Raw genomic sequence first — 19,889 nt, 5'->3', positions numbered from 1 at the left:
GGTAACCATGACATGCTGCTAGGCGTCAACCATGGTTTGTGGAAGCCCTAAAAGTGTATTATCACTAACGGGAGAATTGAAAGTAAGTTTCAATTCACAATCGATTAGAAAGAGTTTTAATCGCCCACTGCCTCGCTAAAAGGAACCTAATGGATCGTTCACCGAGTAAGGTAGAGTTTGAAGAAACAACGGAGATGAGTAAGAATAATTAAATGGTTTAATTGTTTATCTAAGGCTAGGATTAATTAATATGTTAATTAATCAAACGAATAAGTTCGTTAAAGACCTCGGGTTAGTTTTGGGCCGCAAGGCCCAATGGGATTTGAATGTCAAGCCCATTAACTCAAGTTGTATGACAACTTGAATAAACAAAGGGCTTGAAAGCCCAATAAACCCTATAGGCTTGCCATGTTAGAAGAATAGGGCTTTTGGTCCATTAGGTCACTTATTTGAAGGGACTATATAAAGGACTTTATAGCCTAAAATTTACATATGGTAATTTTTGGGGAAAGGATGAGAACACAAGCTCTCCTTTCTCTCTAAAATTTAGGCCACCTTGGAGAGATCATCTAGCAATCAAACTCCTCCAAGGTCACTCATTTCTTCTTCATTATGCCTTGGTGATGAATAATTAGAGGTTCTCAATTTTGGGAACTTGGAGAAACCTTTTCATCCATCCAAATCCATGGATCTAAGATGCAAGGAATGAAGGCCCTCTCTTTGGGTGATTAGCGTTTGCTTATGCAAAGAGGAATCTACAAAGGTATTGATTTCTCAACTCACTTTGTTTTGAGTTGAGTCTTGGTTCACCTATCTACTAGGCTTTGAATTTCATGGGTAAATGTTTTGTTTTTAAGTGCATACAAGCATGATTCCGCCTTTAATTGTTAATTGCATGCTATTGATGTTGCTTAAATGAACATGTTTTTCACAAATCTTCCTTCAAGTGGTATCAAGAGCCTAAGTCTAGTAGTTGGTGAATCCTTTTGGGTTTTGTAGTTCATAGTTTGTGATTTGAATGTTGTAATTGTTACAAACTTTATTCTTGCTTCTTTGAATGTAAATTTTGTTAGAAAATTTGCCATCTCAAATGTTGTAGATGTAGTTCATATGAGCATGAATTTTGGAGCTAAAATTTGGTGCCATGTTTTTGGGGAAATTTGGCCAAATCCAAAGGGTGGAATTTTGGGTTCTTGTTTGACTTGTTAAAAGTGTTTTAAAGTGACTTTTGGAACTCCTATGTACCCTAGTATGGTTGTATGTTATTTCCCTTAAGTTTGAGTGGTTTTGGTATGTTTTTGGGTGAAGAATGTTCATGGAGCTCTTATGGGTTTTCATGAATGTTCTTCATTGTTCTTGATATGTTCTTGCCAATAACAAAAGGTTTGGTGTTTTGATTCAAAGTTTTGATTTATTTCATAAAGTTTTTGTTTTGAAATATTTCTTATGTTTAAATATATTAGATTTTTATTTTGAAAAATTAAAGAAATTTTAGTGGGTTGGTGTGTAATGATTTATTCCATTACACACACCCCACTTACAAAAACTTTGAAATTTTTATACATTTTGTTTCAAGTGGCCGGCCACCCTACTCAATTAGGGTCCTTGTGGGGCTTTCATGCAATTATATAAAGTTTTGATACTTTTGTGTATTTGCATTTTGACCCAAAAGTTTACGTTTTTACGTAAAGGTCCAAAATCACTAAAAGGACAAATTGTTTTGCTCCTTTAATGAAGTGTTTTTTTTTTTTTTGTGGAAATTTTGGGTTCTAGTTGTAATTACATGAAGTAGTGGACTTTTGTGTTTTTACAAAGTGACCCCAAAAGTTTAAGTTTTTGCAAAATAGCCCAAAAGTTGAGGTTAATTGCACTATGGCCCAAACAAGTTGAGGTCATAGCATTTTGGCCCAAATTAGGTGGAGAACAAAATTGTTTTGTCTCTTTAAATGAGAATTGGTTTTCATTTCATTTAGCTCCATTTAAATCAATTCTATGGATACAAAAACCAAATGAAAATGTTGCATTCAAGTTTAATTAGTTAAAGCGTTAATTAATTAAAGAAAGGGTGATTATGAACCTAAGCCCACTATAATTGAGCTATGTGAAATGCCGTTTCAAATTTGTTTGAACCATGGGAATGTGTAGATTAAATTTTGGTTGTAATTTGATATGATCAATTGTTGTAAAAGAGCATAAGCTCTTCTTTACTTTAAAGTAATTTGATTTGATCAATTGTTGTAAAAGAGCATAAGCTCTTATTTACTTTGAAGTACTCCTTTCTTGTTTTATTCGATATGCATGAAATTGGAGTAGTTGGGTCCAACGCCCAATAAGACAACACGCCTTAATGTGATTAAACGCGTAACTAAAATCAATCACCATCCCTAGACCGAGATTCAACACTAGGCTCGTGTTGAATCGAATCAAAGGTTCATAGTCATCCTAAGGCCCTAAGGCAACTATATAGTCCATCAATGAATGCAAATCTTATGTTAGTAGTACCATATAGTCTTGCTTTAAAAACCGTTTTAAAAGCATAGTGGGAGTATTATATACTACTAAATCAATCATATGGACCAATAGTTGTAATAGGACCAAAATGTTTTAATTGGATTAAAATGTATGTTTATATGTGATGAGACCTAAAAACCCTCACTCAACCAAATCAATATTAAGTTGATAAGCGAGAGATGCTTTGAATATCTCTTCGTGGCCTTCCACCGTGGTAGGCTCCAATCGTTTGTGACTTGTACACCGGCTTCACCCTATAATGGGGGAGTACAAAGTGCATGCTTACATTCAGGAGGAGTCTATACGCATATGATGAGGTGAGTGTAGACAATGAGTATGACCAACATGATATAATTCTGAGGTTGTGCTTGAACCTCTACATAAACTAAGCATGGTGGGAATAACTTAACTAAGTGCAATGGTGCCAACATGATATAATTCTGAGGCATTCATTCTCTAGAGGCCAAACTAGATGGGTAATTACAAGAGTTGTAAATGACTAAAGTGTTATTCTCTCATCATTATTTTTGCTAACCAATATGATATAATTCTGAGGTGGGCTTGGTTATGGTGAGTCTCCCATACCCTGCTAAGAGCTCAACAAAACTCTCGAATTCCAATGAGGGATATGGAATTTGCCAAAAATAGTGGGTGGTGCTATTTGATTTAAAGACCCGAATCAAATAGCTTAAAATCAATCAATTTATATTCGTTATGTATTTGTTTACCAATATATTTGCAAACGTTATCCAAAACTTGACAAAGAAAAGCCGAATGCTTTAATTTCCGGACTTAGTTCTACAATCCCATAGATTGTCTTTAATGGCTTGTAGATGTAACTAAGTAGTCTCATCCTCACAATCTTCCTATTGATAATGTATCATTGGAAGAATATGTTAGATAAGTCTAACATGAGAAGGACAACATTTTTAATGTCATAATTCTTCAAATACAAATTGTTGTATGAAGAAATAAGAGTTGCTTTGAATAATCCTTAATTAACACAAACTTTAGTGCTTGTTTCTTTGTTACATAAACAAGGAACTTTTTGAAGTAAGCACAAGGGCATGGACACTTTATGTGCCATGATTCTTCACTTACAAATTGTTGTATGAAGAAATGAGAGTTGCCTTAAACAACTCTTGAAAGTTTGTTATTATGTTTAGAACATAATGGTTGGTTGACAAAAATAGTCCATTTATATGGACTTATGATGATTTTGAATCATTGAGTGTTGAAGTGTTAAAACACTTAACGAGACGGAAACTCGGCAAGGACTTCACCTTTGTGTCCCTATCCTAATGGTTCACTAAGTTTATTGTAAAACATATAGTGAACAATAACCGCACGCTCTCCAAATCGTTTGATGTGTATAACACATTTGAAATAAGTTTCAAGAGAGATAGTGGGAGTTTAGGGACCATGACTATTGTAGTCAAAAGGGAAGTCAAATGAAGAAAGCAAAATAACTCCAAGGGAACAAACTTTCTTTATGAAAGGATGGACATTGGAAGGGGTATTTGCAAGAAATGTCTTGCAAGTGTCAAGAACACACCTTTCAAAGGTGTTGTAAAATGTTCTTGAATAATTCAAAACAGTTGGTTCTTCTACTTGAATACATGATTCTGTATTAGCAACTATGTTTTACAAATCGTTGTAAAAGTGTGGCTAATAAGAAGTAGAAGATAAATGAGAGAAGAGAAAGTACTTCACATTCGAAACGTGAATCAAATATAGATCTCTGCGAAAGCGGATTGTACTTACTTCCTCATATGAACTACCAAAGAAATTGGAAAAACCAAAGATTGTCTTTACGTCCCAATTTTAAGGAACTTAATTCCGTCACTATTGTAGAGATGGATGAATGTTTTGTTTGACAAAACATTGTTCTTTATTAATGAATGATTAGATTATGGTAATCTAATTAATTGTCTCTATAGTAGAGATGATGTGGTAGTGTTAACTGTTTAAGAATATAACGATGCTTAAAACCCAAAAGGTTGCAAGGTAGTGACTAATCCCAACTGAGTTGTGATACCTCTAAAACATAAGTTACGAGTTGGTCATAGATGGATGCTTTGGATCGTTAGATCCGGATCCAATACCTTCTTGTTAAAATTGTATAGAGGCGAAATGTTTGAATCTTTATTCTTTTGGAAAGAAGAAAGAATCACAAAGTTGTTGAGGTTAATTCACTTAGATGTTAGTGGCACTTGTCCACAACATAATACTACTCATGTTGTATGACATTCACCGAAGATCACTCTCGGTTGGACTATAGTTTATTTTGAATAAACACAAGTCCGAATACTTTGCAAAAGGTTTCAAAGAATTCAAGAAATGTAAGTAGATGAGTAAGACGTCTAAAGTATTTACCTCCTTAGATTTGATCCAAGGAAAAAGTAACACTTTAGATTAATTTCCCTGAAAAATATCAAGGAAAGTAGCATCGTAAGATAATGAATTTCTCCATTAGGAGAAGAATGAACATAAATAAAGATTTAGTTCGTTGGACATTATCAATTACCCATATATATATGATATATACTTCTAAGACATGTTAGTTGTAGAGATCCATCCATCATGGATCTTAGCAAGCTAGTGGGAGCTATAAGCGTCTTATGAGAAAAGATCAAATTGTTTGATTTCTCATAAAGATGTAAATGAATCTTTTGTTTACTAGGTTTACAAAAGATTAGTGGGAGTTGATCATATTCCTAAATTTGAATATATATACATGATATATATTAATTTTGAAAATGAAAGGAATTCTTCACCGTTAAAGTTATGACTTTAAACATTCTATAATGATAGAATGTATATGGGAGACATAGTCTATATACATGGGATGGAAATCTATAATGATAGATTTCAAGATATAATTGGATTATATCAATCCCTAAAATAGACAATGAGATGCTAAGAAGTTTCTCATATGATGATAAACTTCAATTAGAATGACAATTCTAGTGAGACTAGGAAGTTGTTCTTCTCAAAGGGAATGTACCCTTTGACTCCCAAAGAAATAATGCGTAAATAGAATCCTTTATGCATACGCAGAAAGGTGATTTATGTATTTCATATTGTATGAAAACATTGATATAAGTTGTACCTAGAATGGTACAAGATGATATCAGTGCAAGCCCAGGATCAGAACCATGGCAACTGTCAAGTGAATCCTTAGGTATTTAAGAAATACTAAGGATGGATTCCTCAAGAATGAGGAAGAATTAGAGTAACGTAATGGAAGCGTAAATGTATTAGATTATGAATCTAATCCATCATAGAATATCTCTTCATTATGAATGAAGTGATAATGAGATATCTCTTTATTATGACTAAAGAGATATTTGGGTGGAAACGTTAAAAGTAATGACTTTAATGTGTTCCATCATGTATGCAAAATATATTGCCATATAGAAGCTTACAACATTGTTGTTTGGATGGGAAAGTTCATTCATGAACTCTCCATTCGATTCCAACCAGAAAGTGTATGACACTAATGGGGCGATAGCTCAAGCCAGGGAATCAAGGTCTCATCAAGGTCTGAACTCAAATGAGAGACTAAACCACATGATTGAGAATCATGTATAATGGTGACGTCGTTATTCTCAAGGTTGCTTCTATGGATAACATATAGATATCCATTGTCTAGGCCTACTACTCATCCATTTATGAAATGACTACAGAAGAGGTATCATCACTGATGACTAAGCTGATTGGCTCTAGTGCAAGTGGGAGATTGTTGGAAATGTGCCCTAAAACCAATCATATGATGATACTTTATGGACATTTCACATGTTAAACTAATCTAGTTTAATATTAAGGGCAAACATTATTGTTTGAGCCGTCTCATATAAATGTTATATGCTTAAACGATAAGTCCAAGGAATATGTGATTGGAAGAATGCAATCTAAATAAGTTAGATTCATGAGACCATTCTTTCGTTGACACATCCTAAACGTTCCTGATCATAGGATTGTCAATTGGGCATTGACAGTCCGTTAAAATCAGTACGTGCTATGTCTTCTCTCAGGGAGAGTGACTAGTCTCGAGTCATTGGTGTGTGTGACATCAAGACAAGTACGTAGGTGCTCAATAGAGAATGAGTTCACTGAACACGATCAACGAAGAGTTCTCATATTCATGTCACATGAGAACTCATGGTTGAGATAATGCAAATTAGTCTTTTGACCTGAGGCATCACAGTTGTCTTGTGGTTAGGTCCTTAATCTTTGATTATGTCAAAGTCACTCCATCAGGAGGGTGTCCATGGCATCGTTGGGGTTAAGCCACTTAGCCATGGAGGCAAGTGAATGCGCAACAAGGGATCTCTAACCTTCAAACTGTTTGAGGGAGAATACTCTATGATATGATTAAGAATCTTTGGCCAAAGTATGAATGAGATTTAGGAATGTGTTCCAAATCACATTCAAGGTAATCATATAAGCACAAGACTCACATTGGATAGTAGACATGAATAAACTATCAAACCAAACAATGTGGTCAAGAGTATTGTATTAGAGAAAGACCGTATTGCATTTGTAATCCTAAAACTGAATAGGTTCTCCACCTCTTCTGATTAACTTGGGTAACCATGACATGCTGCTAGGCGTCAACCATGGTTTGTGGAAGCCCTAAAAGTGTATTATCACTAACGGGAGAATTGAAAGTAAGTTTCAATTCACAATCGATTAGAAAGAGTTTTAATCGCCCACTGCCTCGCTAAAAGGAACCTAATGGATCGTTCACCGAGTAAGGTAGAGTTTGAAGAAACAACGGAGATGAGTAAGAATAATTAAATGGTTTAATTGTTTATCTAAGGCTAGGATTAATTAATATGTTAATTAATCAAACGAATAAGTTCGTTAAAGACCTCGGGTTAGTTTTGGGCCGCAAGGCCCAATGGGATTTGAATGTCAAGCCCATTAACTCAAGTTGTATGACAACTTGAATAAACAAAGGGCTTGAAAGCCCAATAAACCCTATAGGCTTGCCATGTTAGAAGAATAGGGCTTTTGGTCCATTAGGTCACTTATTTGAAGGGACTATATAAAGGACTTTATAGCCTAAAATTTACATATGGTAATTTTTGGGGAAAGGATGAGAACACAAGCTCTCCTTTCTCTCTAAAATTTAGGCCACCTTGGAGAGATCATCTAGCAATCAAACTCCTCCAAGGTCACTCATTTCTTCTTCATTATGCCTTGGTGATGAATAATTAGAGGTTCTCAATTTTGGGAACTTGGAGAAACCTTTTCATCCATCCAAATCCATGGATCTAAGATGCAAGGAATGAAGGCCCTCTCTTTGGGTGATTAGCCTTTGCTTATGCAAAGAGGAATCTACAAAGGTATTGATTTCTCAACTCACTTTGTTTTGAGTTGAGTCTTGGTTCACCTATCTACTAGGCTTTGAATTTCATGGGTAAATGTTTTGTTTTTAAGTGCATACAAGTATGATTCCGCCTTTAATTGTTAATTGCATGCTATTGATGTTGCTTAAATGAACATGTTTTTCACAAATCTTCCTTCAAATTGCTGAGCCGTGTTTGGTAGACCAGCGAAGAATATCGTCGTCATTTCCCGAAGCTACAGTATCAACATAAATCCAAACATGAAAATAATCATGTTTGTCACATATTATTATTTGATGGGAAAGTGAACAAACGTGGGCAAATAGAGGTGCTGAATCGAAACATGCCAACAAGGCTTGTGATTGACGTAAAAAAACTTAAACGAAGGGATACCAGTTTTATTATAAAACTAAAAAATGATACAAATATCATAAAGGGCATTGGAGATAACATTCAAGAGGTCCTTAATTCAAAGAAACTTTAACATAAAATAAAGAGTTAATCTCAATTTACTACCTTAAAGTTTCTTGATTTTCAACATTTGGTGCATGAATTTTTTTCGTCCTAGTTTGATACCTTAAGTTATAATTATGGGACACTTTCATACATCCGTTAAGTTTTCCGTCAGAACCTCCGTTAATTGATGACGTGGCATCCACGTGGACAATGATTGGACACACTACATGTCAATATCGGCCCACGTGAATATTAAAAAAATTAAAAAAAAAAAAGAAAACTAATGAAAATGGCTTGAAAACTTTGAGTTATAAAGGGTAAAGTGAATAGTACCATGATTGACTTTTATGGTTTTTCGTTAAAGTGAACAATATCGGGAGCTTTTTGTTAAAGTTCCCTTAAAAAAAAGTTTTCTTTTTTCCTGTAGACCCGATCCGTCTCCTACCTCACCCCCATCTCCCCCAACCCCTACCTCTCTTCTCCCTCCCTTCTCTCCTTCGCACCCACTCATTTGCTCTCTTCCTTCTCTCCTCCTCTGCACCCACCTATCCACTCCCCTCCCTTCTCTCTCCTCTACCCTTTGCAAAAACCTAACCCCAAAATATGAGGAACCTGAATCTGAAATTGATCTAAAGCAGCTCTGATTTGCGAGCCACCTGAGGAGAGAGCGTTGAAGCAGATGAGCCACCATGTGTCGGTGCCGCCGCCACCAAAACGCAAAAGCAGACCATCGGCACTCTCTCTTTCGAGGTCGCCAATGTCATGTCCAAGACCGTCCACCTCCACAAGTCCCTCACCGACTCTGAGATCTTGAAGCTCTAAAACGAGATCTTGAAGTTTAGGAAGAAGATTGCAAGAAATGGAAGGGGCGACGATGGCGAGGAGTCCGGAGGAGAGGAACACAAGGTTAGAGAACATGTGCTGGTGGATTTGGAATTTACTGTGGGTTTGGTGGAATTTGAGGGTACTGATGTGGGATTGAGTTTCTTCAATTGATATTCTTGGTGGAATTAGAGGTGGATTTTGGTTTGGTCCTTGGAAGAAGATGGATTGAGATGGCGCTCCGTAGAGGAACTGATAGCAAACCAACTAGTTCCATACCATCATAAATTTGTGCACAACACCATCAACAAAGTTATTGATTCCAACAAATTAGACTTAGAGGAGCCGATGACACACCCATACAAAATTAAAATACTCATGAAGAAAGACTCACAAATAACCTCGTCAAGGAGGCACTTATTGACGGAAATACCAAGATGGAAAATAGATAGGCAACAATCCATGAGAAGATAAAGGAGTAAGACTAGAACCCCACCCCCCCGCGGCCCCGGCGCGGCAGTCGCGGGGGAGCAAGTGAATGGCTATATAATCTACCGATTTAGAGTTGATAAGAGGAAAGAGAGAGTAGTTAGGGTTTTTTTTTAGCATTGCATCAATTAGGTCTTGATCGATGATCAACGAAAAATAAATTAACGTAATCTTTTTCTAAATATTGTTAAATATTAGAAGGAGAGGGATTGAATCCGCAGCATTTGTATAAATTAATGTAAGTTGTTTTTAAACCCCGTGATAATTTTCAAAAATCGAAAAGTTTAGATGTCATTTGTGCAATTTTGTTTGAAATAAGTAAAACATGATATCAAATCATGTTATAAATCGTAATTAGTATTGAATTTGAACAAGCGTAGACGAGGCTGGGCTTACGAACAACTCATACCATTAAAGGAGATTAATTAGCAGAAATTGGAGGAGGACAACGCGGATAATATTCATTTGATGAAGTCAAGGAATTTGATACAACACTTTCTCTTTCTTTTTCTTTTTTCTTTCTTTCTTTCTTTCTTTCTTCCCTTCTTTTTTTTTTTTTTTTATTTATTGAGAATTTGATGGAACTTTACTTTGCATATAATTATGAAGTTATGAATGCCTCTAAATCAGGGCAACTGGGCAGAACTTTCCTTCCTTCCAGTAAGTCAAAATGGTAACAGGCATAGTCTGCTGTGCAAGCTTCTTGGTTGAACCCATAACGTGTTCTTTTAATATGAAAGGCGGCCATGAATTTGGATCAAGACATACAATGAATTACTAAAATTAAATATCAAATTTTAGTATTTATAGCATCGAATATAACATTAAGAAAAATAAAGAAAAATACCACTAAATAATAGTGTTGGTGACAAACCTCCAAATCGTGTTAATTTCCTTAATCATGAATGTTTTAGTGATGGGTAATGCAATCATCGACCCTAAACCCTAAACTCTAATCAACACTTCAGTAATAATCCAATTATGCCACTTAGTACTACGGTCTGGTGGTATTCCTATTCATTTGTAAGTGAGAAGTCTTAAGTTTGACTCTCACCAAAGGCAAATTTGAATCACATTACTGCTAGCCCATTGTGAGACTAAGTCAAGCCCTCCCCTTAGTGTAGATAATATTGTTTGTTCAAAATAAAACAAATAATCCAATCATCAACAACCACATCATTTGGTTTGCAAATTTAATTTAAAACATTTAATCTTCTTAGCATTATTCTTTAGTAATTATTTAGTGTTAGATTGGCCTATCAAGTGTCACTTGCTTTTACATAGTAGCACTTTTTTTTTTCTTTTCTTCCAACCATCTTTTTTTTATTGGATTTTGACTAACGACCTTTTTTGGTACATTCAAATATTTTCTTTCCAACTTCTTCCTTTATAAAACATTATTTGGCAATTAAGTGATGTGCAATGTTAGTAAAGTTGCAACTGGTTGTGTTTACACTTGAGTGCTACACTTGCTAACAAGTTTTCAGGTTCACATTTCCACCTCTTGTAATTGGAGCAAAAATTTTATATCAATTTGGGTAACAGTTAAGCATTCTACATATCTGCAAAATTCACAACTAATCGCTTAGAAAATAATGTTACTATAAAACATTGTCTTTAGTTTTCAAAACGTGTGTAAAGTTCAATTAGATAAAACATACACTAAAATCTTTTTTTTTTTTTTGTTTTTTAAATGTCACTGTATAGTCAAGTCCACTCCATTTAAAAAATATTAAGTTGCTTGAGCTTGTACGTTGTGATGCATGTATTCTAATTGATTAAAACAAAATACGATAAAAACTCGAGGAAAACAAAAAACAACCAATTAAAATTAAAAAAAAAATTAAAAGTTCTTTATGGGAATAAATTTTGTATTTAGGTGCTAAAGTCTAATTAATTTCATGGAGCAACTTCTGAAATTAACTCCCCTTATGTTTACTAATGCATACAAAATAAAAAAATATATGTGGTTTCACCGTTATAGATTGTAATCTAATAGCTAGAAATTTAAGAATTAGATTGATTTGAGAAATAGTCGATCGTTATTCTCAATTTTTCTCCCGTATTTCTAACTTTCTTGACTTACGACTATATTTATTGTAAATATATAAACGTGTCATAAATAGGAGAGAGTAAAAAATTTTAACTTGATATACGTAAGCTCGAAGTGCTTCCCTTCATTTGCTCCGCGGGAGCCTTTTCAAGATTTAATTTGTTCCTAATTATATAGTTTAACTAAACCATGCATCTATGACGCTTGGTACTCTCATGAGCCGAAGTGACTTTTAATTATTCATAGGGAACCGTTAATAATTAAAAAAGAAATTAAAATGGCAAAAAAAAGATGAAAATAACATGCATGAGTAATTTTGTAATTCCTTGATAAGAGCGTGAGTATATAAGAAGTTGTCATCGATAAAGAGCACAGACATATAAGAAGTTGTTATTGATAATAGCGTGAGCAGAGAACGAGCGGTAAAGTCAAACGTTTAATGTTTGAATTTAACAGTAAAGAAAGACTTGAGTTTCTCCAATACGTGTGCCGACATGTAAAACATATCGCATTTACCACGCAATCTGTACACAACAACAGAGTAAATTGCGAGATTTTTCTTTTGACCTAAAAATAAGGGAAAAAAATAACAAAAAGAAAAAGAAAAGGGAGACCAAATAAAAAAGAAAGAAAAAAAGTAGTAAGATTTTAACGCGGTAGAGTGGATGTGTATAAAAGGTAGGATTCGTTGATTCATTCGCTGTTTCATATTGAGCAAGTCTCTGCTTTCCCTCTTCACGCGTCTCCAACACGACTTTGATTGCTCGTTCATTTCTCTCTCCTCTCTCTCTCTCTCTCTCTCTCTCTCTCTCTCTCTCTAAAAATCTCTCGAATTTCAGTCATCTGCTCATCAAATTCAAACGCAACGGCTGCAGAAAACCCAAATCGAAACGCAACCCAGAACCCACGGACGGAGACGACGAACTGAGACAGTATGCTGCGCTCGTGCTACAGGCCGCTCGAGCGCTGTCTGGGGTTGCGATTTGGTGCTGGAGGCGGCGGAGATGGGCTTTGGGACATGGACTTGAAGCCGCACGCCTCCGGTGACTACTCAATTGCTGTGGTTCAGGCCAATTCGAATTTGGAGGATCAAGGTCAGGTCTTCACCTCGCCCTCTGCGACGTATGTTGGTGTATATGACGGCCATGGTGGTCCCGAAGCTTCTAGATTCGTCAACAGCCATCTCTTCCCTAATCTACACAGTATGGCTGTCTCTTGTTTAAGCAAAAGACTTGAAATTTGAATATTTAATTCTGTATTTGTTTAAGCAAAAGACTTGGAATTTGAATATTTGAATTGGATTTAACGGCATATGATGAAGGACTTGAACTTGATTGTGTTTTTGTTTCTAAATTCTGATATTTTTGTGGATTATTATAGAATTTGCGACGGAGCAAGGTGGGTTGTCACCAGATGTGATAAAAAAGGCATTCAGCGCCACCGAGGAGGATTTTTTGCGTTTGGTGAAGCGATCTTTGCCGATGATGCCCCAAATCGCTTCCGTTGGGTCATGCTGCCTTTTGGGAGCAATATCAAATGATATTCTGTATGTAGCCAATCTGGGGGACTCGAGAGCAGTCCTTGGCCGGAGAGTTTCAGATGGTAAGAGGAGTCCAGTGGTGGCAGAACGCATGTCCACTGATCACAATGTGGGAGTTGAGGAGGTAAGGAAGGAGGTTGAAGCACTACATCCCGATGATTCTCATGTTGTGGTGTATACTCGTGGAGTTTGGAGGATAAAAGGCATAATTCAGGTACAGTGGGATTCATTTAATGAAATGAATTGCGTGTGTTGCTGCCTATAGTATGAGTTTGTAAGTAGTGAATTGCGATTCAGTAATCTAGGAGTAAGTTTTGTGGCCTTAGAGAAATTTGTGAATCTAAAGCATTGTTTCCCGTCTTTAGTCAATGAAACTTGTTCAACTTGCTCCTTGTATTCTTAGATTTCTAAAGAGAGTTGTATGTTCCAGGAACCTTATCGTCCGCCTCCTGATCCAGCATCTCATGCAGGTTAGTTGGAAGTGATTGTTTTCCATGCATGAGATGTGCACGAAGCCCCCTGAAGCATAGAACTGAAGCTTTGTTTATCTCTATGAAACTTTACTGAGCTTGTGAATATCTGGTTTCATATTTTCAGGCTTTAGTGTTTGCTAATTATGTATTTCAGTTTCGTTTGTAGGTTTAGAGATAGCACTAGATGAGTTAAAACTTAAATGTTATGGAGAATGTGGTCTAAATGTTCTTTTTATTTCAGGTGTCAAGATCTATTGGTGATGTTTATTTAAAGAAGCCTGAGTTTAACAGAGACCCCATATACCAGCAATTTGCGAACCCCATTCCTATGAAACGGCCAGTGATGACAGCAGAGCCCTCAATCATTACAAGGAAACTGAAGCCACAGGATATGTTTTTGATATTTGCCTCAGATGGCCTCTGGGAACAGCTGACCGATGACGCAGCGGTAGAAATTGTTTTCAAAAACCCTAGAGCTGTAAGTTCCCGTTCTTTCCCCTATCTGTTACAGTAGCATTCCACCAGGAGCTTAAGTTAACAACGTAGTAATACATAAAATGTCGTGGTTCAAGTTTCATCGCCTTGTAATTAGATTAAAATGTTTATAGTAACAATAACGGTAGGACTTGAATGATCTGAATTTGTAAAAATATGTTCGGACATCTCTGTGACACAAAATCGGCTTAACAATTGCAGGGTATTGCAAAGAGATTAGTAAGAGCCGCTCTTCAAGAAGCTGCAAAAAAGAGGGAGATGAGATACAATGACTTAAAGAAAATCGAAAAGGGGATAAGGCGACACTTCCACGATGACATCACTGTTATAGTAGTCTATCTTGATGACCACAAAAGCTCCTCAAAACGTAAATCTAAGAACATCATTCTTGGCTCTACCAGTGCGCCTGTTGATATTTTCTCGGTCAGTGAAGATAATCCGTATAAGCAGGATCTGCACAACATGATCTCGTGAAGCAAAGAAAACCTTTAAATGGTTGATACAGTTTGCATAGTTTAGTTCAGTAGCTGCGATTATTGAAACCATGTGAATAAGGTTAGGTATTTTTCGTTTCTGAATTGGTTGCGGTATTTTTCGTTTCTGAATAGGTATACAAGCATTTCTGAATGCATACTGACAGCAAACTCCAGAAGTTTTTACCAATTTTGTGACCTTTTTTCTCCTCAAATATTCTAATGACAAGTTTTGCTCTATTGCGTTTCTCATTGCGGTATTCAAACGGACTGAATTTTTTTATTTGTTCGATAAGAATATTATTATTAGTTTTTTTATTATTAAAGTTTTTTAATACAACTGTATTATTTACACTAAGGGATGGGAGCAAGATTTTAAAAGACACTAGGCACTAATCAGGCGGCGAGTTGCGGACTAGGCGGATTTAAGTAAATCTATTATATTTTGTGTAAATAAGTATCAATCTATCTTAAAATATATATAATTTTATCATAAACTACAAGGTAGAATGACATATATATTGTGAAGTATTGAAAAATAATAAAAACATGAGAAACAAGCATATAATATGTGTTTATTTAAGCATTCAACAAGTCCTTTACAATTTCTTAAAAAAAAAAAATTGTAAAATGAAAGTTATTTATTTTTTGTCTAAGTGAGTCACAACCTAGACGGTGTAGGCAGGCGCCTCAAAAGGTCTAGTCATCATTTCTTAATTTTTAAACATCTAGGTATTAATCAAGACGGTAGCCAGTCGCTTAATGCCTAGACGGCGCTAAGCCATGGTTTTTAGAAGAGTGACAGGGAGTAAATTTATATCAAACTTATTATTGAAGTAAAGAGGAATGCTACTAGGTCATAGTATTTAGTGATCAATTTATATCAAACTTATCATCAATTTATATCAAACTTATCATTAAAGTAAAGAGGAATATCCCTAAATCGTAGTATTTAGTGATCATTTGTTCGATAAGATGATGTGACTTATGAGTTCTTTATTCATTTGTTTGGAATCCCTTTACTAGGGAACTATATATTAATCCTTGAAAAAGATTTAGTTTAGACAAATACCGCATGCAAAATTAACAATTGAATTAAGTCCCTGCCCGACTTCAGCCTACGTAATTCAACATTAATTGTCATTTATTTCTTTGTTATTCTTCCAATTATACCCATTTTGTCTATGTTTGTAATGAAGACTTTTTTTTTTGTTAACAATCATAGGACGTCGTTTATTATAGCTTATTTTTAGGATGTATATGATATTTTGTAGTAGTTTTTTTATATTCTCATTCAAATTTCAACAATTCATATTCGAGAAATTAGTAATTCATTTTCTAAGAATAAGAGGGCTATGTATTTAGTATCTTGTAACAGCATCAACTTTTTTTTTTATCATGAGACCTAAGGCACGAATATTTAGGTGCATTATGATTTAGGTGCATTCATGTAGCTATTATAATTTAGGTGCATTCATATAAGTACTATGACTTAGGTGCATTCAAATAGATATTATGATTACATATTTAGGTGTATTGTGGTAGGTACCATGGTTTAGGTGCATTTGACTTGGTATTATGATTTATGTGCATTCGACTAGGTACTATGATTTAAGCACATTAGGACATGGTTTAAGTGCATTTGATTGTGTATAATACATAATTTGGCTATTTTTATTTCCTCTATGCTTTGGATGGTGATAATGAATAATTTGAATTAGGTATTTGTTAATTCTTGTAATGTATCACTAATATTTTTTTGGACTGTGTTTATTGTTTGAGAAATTCAAACAATAATCAATGCAAAAAAACATGGAGCAAATTAAAATCAAATATTTAATAGGGGGCATTATAGGAACCAAAAAAACGCATTAAATATTTAAAAACAAGAAAATATGAATTTTAATATTTATGATGACATAGAAATTTAGTCAAAAGACTATAATGAATATATAATCTAACATAAAGTTTTAATTGAATTTCAATTTTTATCAAGTATTAAAATGTAGAAACCCCTTTATGGATTATGGAAATATAAATATATCGGTATGTGATTAACTATCCAATACGATATTTTTGGTTTTTTTTTTATTAACTTCGCATGAGTTATTTAATTTATAGTAAACTTAGATAAAATCATGAATCAGAATAATTCAAATTCTCACGTGTTCAATACACGCAAAGAAAGCCAAGATGATTCCAGCAATTACACGTCATTGTTGGGAACCAAACTTATTCTCATCTGATACTAGATAAAAAGAAGTTTATGTCCAAGTGTCAAACTAGCATTGGGTATATGAGAAGAAATTTCTCAAGCACCCAATTGTCATGGCATCAACTTCTCTAACAACCCTGAAGCCACCACTCACATCTTGAGTCAAAGTATTACTCCGTGGACAACACGTTTGGGGTTGGCCTTTTGTTCAACCTAGTCATTTTCTTTCTTTGAATTTCCTGGAAAATGAGAATTAAGAAAGCACCCCTAAAATTTGTTGCCTAGTAAAGTCAAGCACTCAAAGACTAAGAAACCAAAGACTAACGACTAACAGCAGTTGCACGAGAACAGACTAGCAAGTAGATGAGTGACTTGGTCCTTAGAAATAATTAAACCCTTTTGAAACTTCTCCCCATATTCAAATTCTTATTGCCATGCATTGTCACTTGTCGGAATTTGATATCAAAATTAGAAATAAATCGGTGGGATTTTTAGTGTTTAATCACAATTTAATATTAAATTAATGTTAAAGAATTAGATTTCATATTGGGTATACGACAAAATAATATACAACCAATATATGAGAGAGAGACTACCCCAAATATCGTCAAAATTTTTTGTAATAAAACCTAACACTTAGTAATTGATAGTTACGTATGGACAATTTGAAAATATCAGTAGTGGACCATGTTAGGCCTATCTCTCTCTCTAATTTGGTGACTTATGTTCAAAGATTTGATGTTAGCATTGTCATTTCTTGATGCACTAGTCTGCTGTTGGAGCTCAGTGCAAAGGGAATGAGAGCTAGGCAACCACTGCTAAACACCAGGCTTAAATAAAGCAGGACCGCCATAGGGCCATCAACTCTGGAATGAGGCCATCTCCAACCAAAGGGTCCAGAGGGCCAGAGGGCCGAAAATAGCCCGAAAACCATCTCCAAACAAGGGCTAGGCCAGAGGGCTTTGGAATCTGAGAGGGCTCCACGAAATCGGAGAGGGCTAGAGGGTTGGAGGGCTGGCTGCATCCAGCTAGCCAGCTAGCCCGAGGCTGGCCATTTTTTTTTGCTTATGTTGGATTTCTTGTCGGTTATAATCGACAGGGATTCTTTGAATATATTTTTTAACAGTTTAATTATTATTTTTTATTTACAAAATTTTTCCTATAACTTCTATTTTTCATATATTTTTTTTAAATTCTATTTTTTCCTATAACTTTTATTTTACAAATTTGTTTCATATTTTTTTTTAAATTTCATTTTTTCCTATGACTTCTATTTCACAAAATTTGTTTCATTTTATTTTAAATTCTATTTTTTTCCCTATAACTTCTATTTCACAAAATTTGTTTCATATTTTTTTTAATTCTATTTTTTTTATAACCTCCTAAGCCATTATACAACATTAAATTAAATTAAGTAACATGAAGCAACATTAAACAATATTCATAACATTAACCAACATACAAATTATACAACATAAAAAAAAAAAAATTTAACAACATGAAACTTAAACAACATTTAAGTTGTACTTTTTAAATAATAAATTATGTTTGGCCCTATGGCTATTTGGTCCTCGGTTGAAGACAGTTTTTTTGTGACAGGGCTAAAACGAACCATCTGGCCCTCGGTTGGAGACGGAGGCAAATATGGCCTTATACTGTTCATTAAAATATTAATATTTTGGAGAATCTTGGAGGGCCAGAGGGCTAAAACGAGCCCTCTGGCCATCCATTGGTTGGAGATGGCCTGACTACACTCAATTTTGTTAATGGCAGGGAGATGACCTTAGACCTGGTATTAGTGTCGTGTTTTCTGTGTTCATGTCATTTTCATGACATGCTCAATATCTTAACAGGTCGTGTCGTGCAACACCTGTTAAAGTAAATGGGTAATATGACCCAATCCAAAATCAATCCATTAATTTTATCAGGAAATATGATCCGGCCCATTACCATTTAAAGTAAATATATTTTAAATCAAATAAATAATGAAAATGAAAAACATAATTTGATCCCAAAAAATGGAAAACATAATACTAAGTTAGCATATGAATACCACTTTGCCACATAAATATTACTTCAAAACATAAAAGAAATACATTCAGTCTTTCAAGTATTACATACCCCAAAATAAAAGCCTAATGAAAAAACATTAGTACATTATTACAAGGCTTTTTATTCAAAATGGTCTCTGAGATTTGCATAACACATCACTTTGGTTCTTGAGATTGAAAATCAATAGAAATGGTCCCATTAAGTGTCCCGAAGCTCTTGGCTGGAAGTTTGGGCAATTTTCAAGGCTTTGTAACTCAATCGTTTCTTAACCAAATTTGATCCATAATATATCAAAATGAAGATATGAAAATTTAGAACAAGATTATACTCATTTGGAAGCCCAATGATTCCCGAAGATGGCCAGAAAATAACTTGAAAGGTGACTTGTCCGTAGGAAAACTGGAAAACTCGCTGGAAACTGGGTAAACTTTAAACGTTCATAACTTCTACAAAATCGAGTGATTTAAAAACAAAAATTATACTTCTCAACGAGATGAAGAGAAAGATACCTTTCTAAAAGGCTAAATAACTGTGTTTTGCTCAGAAAACGGCTCGAAAGTGGCTGTCGAGTTAGCCACTTTCCAACCATTTTCTGGCCAAACCACGACGAGTTAGCCATCGAGAAAGGTACTATTCTCTTTGTCTCGTCTAGAAGTATGATTTTATATTTTGAATCACTCAATTTCGCTGAGTATTGAAGAAGTTATGAACGTTTAAAATTTACGTAGTTTCCGACGAGTTTTCTAGTTTTCCAGTAGAGCAGTCATCTTTCAGGCTATTTTCCAGCCATCTCGGCAATGATTGAGCTTCCAAATAAGTATAATCTTGTTCTACACTTTCCTATCTTCATTTTGATATATATGGGTCGAATTTAGTTAAGAAACAATTGAGTTATGAAGCTTTGAAAATTGCCCAAACTTCCAGCCAAGAGCTCTGGGGCACTTAACAGAGTC

At 34.8% G+C, this 19,889-nt stretch overlaps 1 protein-coding gene across 1 annotated transcript; it reads left to right on the top strand.

Moving 5' to 3' along the window:
• The first annotated feature begins 12,622 nt into the window (after window positions 1–12,622).
• On the top strand, window positions 12,623–14,921 carry LOC103928118 (probable protein phosphatase 2C 63). Its single transcript, XM_009337133.3, has 4 exons — window positions 12,623–12,890; window positions 13,069–13,442; window positions 13,943–14,179; window positions 14,398–14,921. Exons 1-4 carry the CDS (start codon window positions 12,623–12,625, stop codon window positions 14,668–14,670), a joined length of 1,152 nt encoding a protein of 383 aa, XP_009335408.2. The 3' UTR covers window positions 14,671–14,921.
• The last annotated feature ends 4,968 nt before the right edge of the window (window positions 14,922–19,889 follow it).

The sequence above is a fragment of a genome, unplaced genomic scaffold, assembly GCF_019419815.1.
Source record: "Pyrus x bretschneideri cultivar Hongxiangsu unplaced genomic scaffold, Pyrus_bretschneideri_v1 Contig55, whole genome shotgun sequence".
Taxonomy (NCBI): domain Eukaryota; kingdom Viridiplantae; phylum Streptophyta; class Magnoliopsida; order Rosales; family Rosaceae; genus Pyrus; species Pyrus x bretschneideri.
This window is presented reverse-complemented; position numbering and strand designations above follow the sequence as displayed.